This window comes from Lacerta agilis, chromosome 17 (genome assembly GCF_009819535.1).
Source record: "Lacerta agilis isolate rLacAgi1 chromosome 17, rLacAgi1.pri, whole genome shotgun sequence".
Classification (NCBI taxonomy): domain Eukaryota; kingdom Metazoa; phylum Chordata; class Lepidosauria; order Squamata; family Lacertidae; genus Lacerta; species Lacerta agilis.
In genome coordinates this window covers 30606696-30618726 of record NC_046328.1, presented here as the reverse complement: position 1 = coordinate 30618726, position 12031 = coordinate 30606696, and the positions used below count along the sequence as shown (strand labels likewise).

Below are 12031 nucleotides of genomic sequence, written 5' to 3'. Positions count from 1 at the left end.
ACTTCTGGAAGATTTCTTAGGCGGATGTTGCCCTCTCTTTGATGTAGTTGCAGAAACGCAAGAGACTCTTCCACAGACCTCTGTCGTGTTCCAATATTCTCTATCTGTTCCAAATCTAAGTTATCCAATTTTTCCTCCACCTTTTTTATTTTTTCCTTGACCACTTTAATTTCCTCTGAGTCCTTTTTCAAGGTGGTCACCTCTTGCCCAATCCTATTGATCTCTTCTCTGTTCTTCTTTACATTCTCCTCAATTTGCCCAATTGATTTTTCTAGGGTCTGCGTAGAATTTTTAATATCAGCTTTTATATCCGCTTGAAGTTTTTCTATCGCTGAATTCACTGCTGTATTTCCTGATGAGACTTGATCTTGTGTTTGCTTCAGCCCATCAGTAACGCTTTTCAATCCTGCTGCAATTTCTGCCACACTAGCAACCAATTTCTCCATTTGTTCCTGTAGAGTTAGGGAAACAGAGCCTTTTCTTTTCTCAGAGCCAGTTCCTTTAGATCTAGTTTCCATTCCCTGTGGGCTCTGCAACTGTAATCTCAAGGTCACTCCAGTTGCTGTGGTAACAATCTCAGACATTCACAGTAGAAGGCCAACAGTCCCAAAAGTAAACACCAGGTGGCCAGCAGATCAGTTCTGAGAACAAAGAGACTGCTGAGCCAGGAGCCCACACCAGTCCCAAAAGTCCAACTTTTAGGCAAAGAGTTTAAATTCCAAAGTATAAATTCCTTAAAGCCAAGAAGGGTCCACTTTCATGTAGCCCAAGTCAGTAACAGTTCTTGGCTTGCAGTGTTACCGCCAAAGTCTATAGAGTAGCTTGTATCTGGTTACAAAGAAGTCAAAATGTCTCCACTGGTAAACAGTCACTGAGACACCAACAAAGAAAAAATGGCAACAATATATCACAGCCCGCTACTGACCCGGAATCCTAATCCAGAGGGTGAGGGGCGTCTTCTTTTGCCATATCAACTGTTTTTAAGTCTTAAAACAAACTTTAAGCAACTTTTAAACCACTTTTAAGAAGTTTGGCAGAGTTCGCAAAACTTTTCCGTTAGTCGCGGCTTTGATCTTTTAGCGCTACCAAGCTCGCGCAAACAGTACAAAGGGAACAGGCTTCCTTTTGCAGTTTCCTCTGCAAGCAGTGCTCTTTAAACTTGTAAAAATAATCCAGTTCTTTAACTTACAGAGTTTCTTTGGAGATTTCTATGCAGGAAGTGCCGGGTGCTCGAGTCTGGCGGGATCGCTGCTTTGATCCTCCGCAGGCAGACGCTTCTTCAGTCCCGTGCCGGCGCTCCGCTCGCCCGATTTTCCCCCTTACGAGGGTCAATCGGGAACGGAGACGGCACGTCTGGGACCCACGAAGCTCAGGTCCACGGGACGCTCTTCCCGTGGCTTTAAGGGACCCGTGGCGCAGGCACGGAAGTCCCTAAAGCCTAGCGGAGGACGGAGCCGTCGGACTCCCGTCCGCCATTGACCGGCACCTAACCGGAAGTCCAATCTTCACTGTTCATGTGCCATCCTGACATCGCTGGCACTGTCCAATCACCACCTGGGTTCTTTTTGGGGGGGGGGAGGGGGGGAGCTCCAAAAGTGAAATTCCCTACCTGGCCAGCAGGTGGCAAACAACAGGCAACAAACCCAGGTACAGATCAGTGAAGCTGCACAACACAGAGAGCTGATGCCACCAGAATCAGGCACCTGCTGATGCCCCTCACCCCAGCAAAGAGCCCACTGGTCCTGCCCCTCCTCTTCAGAACTGCCACCTGCTTGCTTACCTGCCCTCTCGCTCGGACCCAGACAACAGTGCAAGCAACAGATGCCCCAGTCTGCTTGCTCAAAAGAAGTCAGAGCCTTCAGAATCTCAGCTTTTGTTAACATGCAAAGTTTCTAGTCCCTATGGCTGAAAAGATGCACTGTACTTTTAGTTTTGTGGGCAAATACTGGGTAGAAGCCAGAGAGGTGGGCAAGTAAGATTTCCAAGCAATCAGCAGGTGCCCTGTGTTGCCCCTGACCCCCAATAAGCTAGACATCATAACCTCACATACAAAAACTAATTTATAAAAAGGCACAGAATTCAGGTGGGAAATTTGCCCCCTTCAATGCAGCCCTTGGTCATGTGAGAAGGCATCAGGGAGAAGCAGCTCCCAAGTGAGGCTGGGGTGGCATGTGAAGGGCAATCACACACCTTTTGAAAAACCACTTACGGCCCCAGTAACTTTGCAGTATTAATAATTTTATTATTTGTGTCCCAGCCACTCCAAGCAGCTTCCAACAAAAGCATAATAAAACATCAAACATTAAAACCTTCCATACACAGGGCCTCCCTTCAGATGTCTTCTAAAAGCTGTATAGTTATTTATCTCCTTGACATCTGATGGATGTTCCACAGTAAGGGTGCCACTACTGAGAAGGCCCTCTGCCTGGTTTCCTGTAACCTCACTTCTCGCAGTGAAGGAACCACCAGAAGGCCCTTAGAGCTGGACCTCAGTGTCCCGGCTGAACGATGGGGGTGGAAACGCTCCTTCAGGTATACAGGGCTGAGGCCGTTTAGGGCTTTAAAGGTCAAGTCGTAAGGTGGGGTTGCTGATTCAAGGTAGCAGAACCGAGTGAGCCGTCCTTGGATTCCCGACCTCCCGCTGCCCCAGCAACCCAAGTGAGCTCCACTACCCCCAGCACATCTACATACCAGCCCGCACTCCAGGGCCTGCTCGGGCAAGAGGAAAGCAGCAAAGTCAGTGAGCAACTGCGGCCACTCCCTTAGCAGGTTCCGCAGTCCCGCATAGAGGTCGACAGCCGTCTGCTTCTGGGCATTGCTCTCGAACTCGTAGATGATGTGCAGGAACTCTTCGTACTTGCCGGGGACGTTCCGCAAGGCCTCGCGCACCTGCGGAGGAAGACACCGGCGTTAGCTCAAACGGAGCGTGGGGAGAAACGCCCCTCGTGCGCAGAGCAAGCCCCAAATCCCAAAGCAACCACACAAGCCCACAGGCTTCATTGCAGAGCTAGGCATCCGCCGCTCCCAAAGGAAGCAGTGAAGGCCACCAAATGGATGGCTTTAGAAGAGGAATGGGCAAATTTGTGGAGGAGCATAAAGCTACCAATGGCTGCCAGCCCTGATGGCTACGATTTTCCTCCACTGCTGGAGGCAGTATGCGTCTTTCGCTGGGAATCCCCCATTCAGAGAAGCAAGAGGCGCCATCAAGGATGTGGTCCAGCCAGGAGAAAGCACTTGAAGAAAGCTGCAGAGGGCTATGAAGAGGTTTGGCCTGGAAAGAGAGCTATCAGGGGCCACATCTGGTCTGCAGGATTGAGGTTCCCCGGTCTACAGGACCTAAGCACTCTCTGGTTTGGTGAACATCTGGAACTCTCTCCCAATTTAAGGTCGCTTGCAACTCTGCGTCCCAACTTAGCAGTTGGTGAGGGGGCCCCTCCTTACCCTGCTCAGGTAAGCCTGGGCAAAGGCCAAGTCCTTCTGCTCCCGCAAGGGGTCCCTCTCCAGAATGTCTTCGTCGTAGAGGAGCAGCAGCTTGGAGGTGTCTTTGCTGGCACGAGCCCGGCCTCTCTTCGCTCGCGCTCGGTGGGAGCCGCGGCTTTTGCCCGGTGCTTTGGTGCTCTCTCCTGGAAAAACACAGAAAGCGATCCGACCGCAGTCCATGGAAGAGGCTGGGTGTCCCACCTTTCCAGGGTTGCCAGAGCTGCCTTCTGCATGGCAGATCTTGCATCAAGCACACCGGGGGGGGGGGAGAGACCAAGTGACCCTCCAGGCTACGACCCCCTCCCATGGCAGGAAGAAGCAGAACGAAAAGGAGCAAATACATCTTAATGCGCGAAATGACTGAATGGAGGAAGCAAAACTCGAGTCATACTGTCTTGTGAGATTTTGCTTTTAATATTGCGCTTTGATGCTGTAACCTGCTCTGAGACCTTAGGATGCAAGGCAGAATAATGATACTGACAACAACAACTTATTATTATTATTATTATTATTATTATTATTATTATTATTATTATTATTATTATTGGAATCCCTCAGTCCTGATTCTCTCTAAGAGATCCAGGCAGATAGCCAAGGGGGATTTATTTATGACTCAATCTCTCTCTCTCTCTCTCTCTCACACACACACACACACACACACACACACTCTTTTCAACTTGTATTGGGGCAGGGCCATAGTTCAATGGTAGAGCATCTGCTATGCATGCAGAACATTCCCAGGATCGGTCCCCAATGGCATCTCCAGGTAGGGCTGGGAGAGACTCTCTGCCTGAAACCCTGGAGAGCCGCTGCCAGCCAGTGTAGACAACACTGAGCTAGAGGACCAATGGTTTGCCTTGGCAGAAGCCAACCTGCTCTGTTCCTACGTGTCCCAAGGAGACGGGGCCAGGTCCCCTCCCCAATTCTGCTGCCTGCGACTCACCTGGGGCGTCCCTGCTGGGCTCTACCTCCGGGGCAGGGCAAGTGAGGGCAAGAGACTCTGCCGGCCCGTCTCTGGGATCTGCGACCTCGTCGGCCATTTCATCCTCTTTCTGCAAGCTTTCCAAGTTCTCCCCTTCCCCTTCCCCTTCCCCTTCCCCTTCCCCTTCCCCTTCCTCTTCCTCTTCTTCCTCCTCCTCCTCCGGCTCAGAGTTCTCCTCCTGGGAATTCTCCTCCTCGGATTCGCCCTCCTGGCTCAGGCGCCTCTCAGAGGCCAGCCACGTCAACTTCTCCATCGTTTCCTGTAGCGGACAAGGACCAAAGCATCTTGTCAGCTCTCCGACATAATTCCCGCCTCATCTGCCCCACCCTGTGCCAGAAGCAGCGTGGTCCATTCTAGCTATGAAGCTGGAACTCAGCTGGGGCAGGCAGTGACTCCTAGTGAAGAAGAAGCTTGCCGAACGGCTAGAGGTGGCTCCTTACTGCCCCAGCAGGTTCAGCCTGCTCTTAGCCAACCCCCACCTCCTTACTAATAGCCAATCTAGGGGGAGGCGTTGGCTGTCAGCCTCCTCCCCTTACCGCTGCCCTTGTAGAATTCAGCTAGGAGGAGGGGAACAAAACTAGTACCAGTCAGCTCTGCCTGTCGCTGGCGCCACCTACTGTTTGGCTCCCCACCTTCCGCCCCAACTGGCACCAGCTACCACTAGAGGATACCTCCACCCATCCATTGGCCCTGCTCTGCCTCTGATTGTCTCTGGCGCCACCTGCTGTTGGGCTCCCTTCCTTCTGCCCTGCCACCCCAATGTGTGAGACTCGCCACTCAGGCTACTCTGTCTCTTCATTTTATTTTATTTCATTTCCTAATTGCTTCCCACAGAACACCCCAAATACATTTGACAATAAAACAACATATAGAGAAAGAATTTCAAATTCTACATTCACTGCCCTTTCTGCTTTTGCATGTGCCCCACCCACCAATGACCTGCGGCCCTCAAAAGGCTGCCCAGAAGAGAATGCGGCCCTCAAGTTGAAAAGGGCTCCCTGCCCCTGTTCTAATGGTTTGGGGCAAGAGAAAGGAAGGGAAAGGAACAGCGAAATGTATATCCCACAACCATAAGAACTAGAAGCTGTTGAATAGTTTGTTTAAATGTTAGGGTTCGTTATTGTTTCACAGGATGCATACCACTTTAAAAGCCAGGGTGCATATCCTGGCCTAGTTTTTACAGCTGTGTAGCAGGTGCTGTGTCAGCAATTGTGAATGGTATATAATGTGCCGTATGTACCTTACTCTGCCCTCTGGTGGGTGGGTGGACGGGTGACGATTATAGACACTATGTAAGATGTATGTTAGAGGAGTTTTGTTATTAAATCATGCAAAGTTCTCTTTGCGTCTCTTCAGTGTTTCCATCTGTGTGGTCTACTCTGCATGCACTCTGTGGCAAGTTTCAAATGCTCAATAGAAGCTTGGTACATTCATGTGTAAAGGTAAAGGTAAAGGGACCCCTGACCGTTAGGTCCAGTTGCGGAAGACTCTGGGGTTGTGGCGCTCATCTCGCTCTATAGGCAGAGGGAGCCGGCGTACAGCTTCCGGGTCATGTGGCCGGCATGACTAAGCTGCTTCTGGCGAACCAGAGCAGCGCACGGAAACGCTGTTTACCTTCCCGCCGGAGCGGTACCTATTTATCTACTTGCACTTTGACGTGCTTTCGAACTGCCAGGTTGGCAGGAACATTCATGTGTACCTCTGCTTATCTGACACAAATACCGGAAAAATGAAAATCTAGAATCAAGATACACTGAAATCCACATCACACAGCAGATTCTATGCTTCTCCATAGGTGGAATAGGGCATCCGAGAAGAGGCCATACCCCGTCCACTCGCTCTCGCAAGAAGCCCCATGGAAAAGAAAGCAGGCCTGGGGCAATTCCCCCTTCTCTTCGGCCCTGGTACCGCCACAGAAAGCATGTCTCTCCCCACCCTCTTTCCCCACAGTCGTTTTTGTTTTGTCCCCCCACCACCGGACAAAACAGCTCTACCTGCAGCTCTGGTACAGAGAGGACCGACTCCTCTGAGGCGGATGACATTTCCTCATCTTCCTCATCTTGAGTGTAATCATCAAAGTCCTCTTCCTCCTCCTCCTCCAGCCCCTCTTTCTCGCCTGCCGACGTCTCCTGCTTGGCGGGAATCCCCCCAATGGCACAGCAACCTGCGGTGGGCAGATCCTTCTCCAAGGCAGTGCCAGAATCGGACCCCCCAGCAGCAGAGTTGCAGGCGTTCTCAGGAGAACTGCTGCTGCTGCTGTTTTCCACTGCGCCGGCTACGCTCTGCAGGCCGTCGCCTTGGCCTCTCTCCTCGTTCTGGCGGGAGCCCGGCTTGCCGTGTGTTTCCTTCTGCTCAGTGGCACCCTCCGGTGTCTGCTCCACATCCAGCTCCTGCCCCAGTTCCAACAACAGTTCCTCTCTGACAGGGCTGCCTGCGGAGCTCAGCTCCTCTGGAACAGGGGATGCCACTCGAGGGAGGTCTCTGGGTTTTTCTGTTTCAACCTTCACAATCTCCCCCATCTCGGGCAAAGAGGAGAAGGGCCCCGGGGCCCCCAGATCAGCAGGCTTCCCTTCACTTGGCTCCCGGCACCCTTCGACGGGAGTCTCTCCTGGGACGCTACGGTCAGGATCGGACGACCACCGGCCGCTGTCTTCACTGACGGAGACCACTGGCGACGGCTCTTGCGGCTCCGGGGATGCGATTCCACCGGCAGGCAGGTTAGCGAACGCTGAATCCTTGGCGGACGTGGGGACAGGGGAGCCGGTGGCATTGGACGTCACCACCAGTGACGGTGCTGGAGGGGTTACTAGAGGCTGGCTCAATGGGCACGGGAAAGGGTTGGGGTTGACCAGCAAGGTGGTGATGGGGATGGGCTGAGCAGCGCTGCCTGCGGCGCTCGCCGCTAACGGGCGCAGGACGTTGCAGCCATTGCCGATGCCGACCACTTTCACGGCACCAGCCGGGACAGTGAAGATGACCGGGGCCGGGTGCAGGAGGGGAGCGGGCTTGAACAGGGGGGCGGCTTTGGGGCTCTTCTTCTTCTGGTAGCCCCTGGGGGCACTGGGCTTCCGGACCCTCGTCGCAGGCAGCGCTGGGGGGATCATCTTGGTCTGGAAGGCAACCGGCAGGGAGGAGACCAAGTCCTGGGGCAGAGTGGTAGCCAAACAGGTCCTGGAGCCGGAATGGGGTGGAGCGGAGAGCACCCCCTGGAGGTCAAAGCCGGCACCGCTCCCTGAGGCCGGCAGCAGGCTCAAGTGCTGAATCCCCCCTGGCAAGGGCTGCACTAGCGGAGCAGGCTGTATCAGGCGTGGGGCGCGCCCTGCAGGCTTGCTGGGAGGGGCTTCCGGCTGAGGCTGCCGGGCGGCCACCTTCAGGTAGTGGTTGGTGCCGGCGGGGAGCAGGCAAAGGCCTGGCCGGACAGGGAGGGGCTTGGCAGCCGCCGGTCTCTGCCACCTCCAGGCCTTCCGGCATAAGCGGCTGTTAAGGGGCCTCAGGGTCAGCTGCAAACCCTCGGGCATGCGCAGGGGGTATTTCTCATCTCTCGCAGTCTCCGCGGGATCCCTCCCCACTTTATCCAGGTCAGGATCGGAGCAGGGGAAGCTGGACACAGCTCCAGCGCTTTGCTCCAGCGCCTCTTGGATGGATGGCAAGCTGGCCTGGAGGAAGAAACAACAAGAAAGGGCCAGGGAAGGGGAAAGAGACAAAGCAGAATTATGCCTAAAGCAGAGCGATCGTTAAATACACAGGATGGAGGATTGGAGGAGGGCTTTTCTGAACCTCAAGAGCAGTTGAGGGGTTACAAGAAGCTGCCTTACACCAAGTCAGGCCATTGGGCCCATGTAGCTCAGCTCTATTACTGTGGTCTTCAGCACTTATTGTGGCAGCGAGTTCCAAGGGGTGAATTATGCATTGTGGGGACCCAGATCTCATCCTGAGCCCAGCATATTAGTATATACAGGGAAGTATATGTCTACACTGATTAGCAGTGGCTCTCCAGGACTTTTGGCATGGACCCGTTTCCCGGCCTTACATGGAGATGCTGGGAATTAAATCTCAAGACTTTCTGCAAGATGATCAAGGATCTGGAAACCAGGCCTTAGGAGGAACGGTTGAGGGAGCTGGGTATGTTCAGCCTGGGAAAGAGGAGACTGAGAGGAGGTAGGATAGCCTTCTTCAAATATCTTAAGGGCTGCCCCATGGAAGAGTGAGCTAGCTTGATTACTCCTGCTCCAGAGGGTAGGACTCGAACCAATGGCTTCAAGTTACAAGAAAGGAGATTCCAACGAAACAGCAGAAATAACTTTCTGGCGGCAAGAGCGGTTCCAACAGTGGAACAGACTGCCTTGGAAGGTGGTGGATTCTCCTTCCTTGGAGGTTTTTAAGCAGAGGTTGGATGGCCATCTGTCTTGTATTATCTAGTGGAGATTCCTGCGTTGCAGGGAGCTGGACTACATGTCACTCGGGTCCCTTTCAACTCCACGGTTCTGTGATTCTATATATGCAATGCATGTGCTTGGCCACTGAGCTATGGTCCTTCCCCTGGAAATAAAGTAAGCTTCCAGTCCTCATGGTGCTGGATAAAATGCAGGCTTGAACAGGAAGATAAAGAAAATGCCTTACACCAAATCAAACCATTGCTCCATTTAGCATGGAACTGTCCTTACATGGACTGGCAATGAATACGGAGGGTCTAGGCTAAGAAAGCGGTCAGGACCGAAAGTTATTTTGTTCAACCCCTTCAGAAGCCTCCTTATACTGTCAGAGATGGGGAAGCTGTTTCCTTCCAAACGCTGTGGCCAATAGTCAAGGATGATGGGAGGAAGAGCCCAGCAACCTCCAGAGGGCCACAGCTTCCCCATCTTCAGTCGACACTGATTGTCTTTCCCAGCCCATACTCAGAGAGGGGCTGAACCTAGGACTTAGAATAACAGAATCTTAAGTAAATACTTACGATTTTTATGATATTGTGTTGGTATAATATTTTATAAGGTATGAATAAGAAGTAATAGGAGCAGCAGTTTTATGGAACTAAGAGAAAGAAAAGGATATAAGAAATTAAGATTTGTAATATGAGGTTGTATTTTTATTTAGAAGTTATATGACATAAAATTTTGAGATAAAGATCAAGAAGGATAGCGAATGAATAGTTAAAATAACTAGAAATGTTACTAAAGTAAATTAGAATTGAACGCAGGAGAGAGAACGGGGGAAGTCCCCTTAACAAGATTTGGAACTAGATTATAATCAATAGTTGGTGTGTTCCTGTTTGTGAGGTATGTATCTGTTTTCTTTTATTTAGTTGATGTTGTGTGTAATATTTGTTTTTTGTGATTGTTATTATTTGTTGTTGTTTTTTGCTTGGTTGTTTTTGTTTTTGTTTTTTGGATGTGGAAAACCAATAAATTTTTGTCAAAAAAAAAAATAGAATAACAGAATCTTAAGAGTTGGAAGGGGGCCCAAGGGTCATCTAGTCCAACCCCCTGCAATGCAGGAATCTCAGCTAAAGCATCCAAAACACCGAACGACTTCCTGTGTGGGAAGCAGATGCTCTGCCACTGAGCTTCGGCCCCGACCTCAAAGGAGGAAATACCTTCAACCAGAAGGGCAAACGATGCTCCTCTTGTTCCACGGGGGGTTTCCATTCACCAGGCTGGATCTCGTCACAAAGCTTCGGCAGGCTAGGCAATTGCTTCGTCGTCTTATAGTACTGAGAATCGAAGAGAGGGAGAAACAAGTCAAGTTCTGGACTCCCTGCACCAGTATGGCTCTCTCTAATCCTGGGGTGAAGAACCTGTTAGGCCCTCCGGATGGTGCTGGACTCCCATCAGCCCCAGCCAACATTGCCAACGGTCAGGGACAATGAAGTCCAGCAACACCTGGGGGGCTGCAGGCTCCCCACCCCTGTCTTATCCCAATCATATCCCAACCTATCAGGGATTACATATTCAATGCACCTACAGAGCTGTGAAGCAAGGATGGGGAGCCCATGGCCACCCAGATGTTGCTGGAATCGGCAACATCTGGATGTTGCTGGACTAGGAGCATCCAGATGATGCTCCTAGTCAACCGTCAGAGATGATGGGAGTTGTAGTTCAGCAACATCTGGAGGGCCGCAGCCTTTACTTCCACTGGGGCAGGGTGCAAAGGAAAGGAAGGAGTTCAGCTATAAATTATTATTATTAATATTATTATTAATAATAATAATAATAATAATAATAATAATAATAATACCCTGCCCATCTGGCTGGGTTTCCCCAGCCACTCTGGGCAGTTTCCAACAAAATATTAAAATACAATAATGTATTTTCCCAAACTACAGCTGTTTTAGGACTACAATTCCCATCATCACTGACTACTGGTCCTGCTAGCTAGGGGTGATGGGAGTTGTAGTCCAAAAATAGCTGCAGGCACCCAAGTTTGGGAAAACCCTGGGCTAGCCTTCCGTCCCTGTCCCCTGGCTCCAGCTACGCCTACTCCTTGAGAGCCCAAGTAAGGTTGGGGCCGAGCATTTATACACGCACCCCAACCCTTTCAGCTTAAGCTGAGATCCAGCATCCTTGGAGACCCCCCCAAACTGCAACCCAAGCCCAGCCCAGCTGGTCATCTTCCTGGGACTGCAGCCGGCGAGGCCAGCTCAGTTCCACCGAACGCGCGAGGAAGAGTTGCCGACTCCACAGCAGAGAGTAAATCACCTGGCGCCCCACTCACTTTGAGGATGTTGTCGGGGACCCGGGTCATATTGAGGTTCTTGATCCGCACTGTCAGCTGGTGGGCTGTCTTGGTCATCAGGAGGTACCTGCTGATCAGAGGTTTGAGGAACTCCGTCCCTTCAAAGTGCTTCAGTCCCAAGGCTAACAAACTGGCGGGGATGGGGGAGAGAAGACAGAGGGGAAACCCAGTCAGGCCGTGTGTTGAACCACCCGACTCTGGATGGGGGTTGCAGCTCCCATCACCCCTGATCATTGGCCATGCCGGCTGGGAGTTTCGGAATTCCCAACAACATCTGAAGACCACCGTGGTGGCTGAGCCTGGAATAAAGACGGGTCCTCCGATTCCCAGGAGGCCTTCCCTGCCTCCAAGCTGCCACAACCACTCGCCCCACAGATCTAAGCACCTACTTGTCTTCCCCTTTCGTGAAGATAATCTTGTCCCGGGGCAACTTGGCCTTTAAGGAGCAGGTGGGCAGCAACTCTGGGTACATGAAGACCCTCCGTGTGGCCAAAATCCACGCAACCTGCTTCGGCAGGCAGGCAAAGTCGCTCACTGCAGGAAGAATCGTCAGGAGGGAAGGAGCAAGCGAGGAGAGGAGAGGGGAGGGGAGGCAGCAATCAGAAGGCTGAGCTGAAGATACACGGCGCCACTTGCTGAAGTCAAGCCCCATCCAAGGGACCATCTGCAAGGCAGTGTTAGAAACTCAAATATAAAAGGCAGGTGCCGAACGTCTCCTTAAAACAAGGTTACAGTCACCAAAACAGAATGCCTAGTTGCCACCTTGAGACAAGACAGCTCTAAAGTCTTATATTTCAAATGATGCACTAAATGTGATTGAAATTCAGTTAAACATCTGTT

At 51.6% G+C, this 12031-nt stretch overlaps 1 protein-coding gene across 1 annotated transcript in view; it reads right to left on the bottom strand.

The window, feature by feature from the left end:
• GON4L (gon-4 like) overlaps nt 1–12031 on the bottom strand; it is a 45925-nt gene that overhangs the window by 11429 nt on the left and 22465 nt on the right. Inside the window, exons 18-24 of the mRNA XM_033136344.1 lie at nt 11581–11725; nt 11171–11321; nt 10053–10169; nt 6457–8118; nt 4424–4721; nt 3442–3623; nt 2692–2889 (exon numbers count right to left, since the gene is read on the bottom strand). Of these exons, the coding sequence (XP_032992235.1) occupies nt 2692–2889; nt 3442–3623; nt 4424–4721; nt 6457–8118; nt 10053–10169; nt 11171–11321; nt 11581–11725 (2753 nt within the window). The remainder of the gene's footprint in view (nt 1–2691; nt 2890–3441; nt 3624–4423; nt 4722–6456; nt 8119–10052; nt 10170–11170; nt 11322–11580; nt 11726–12031) is intronic.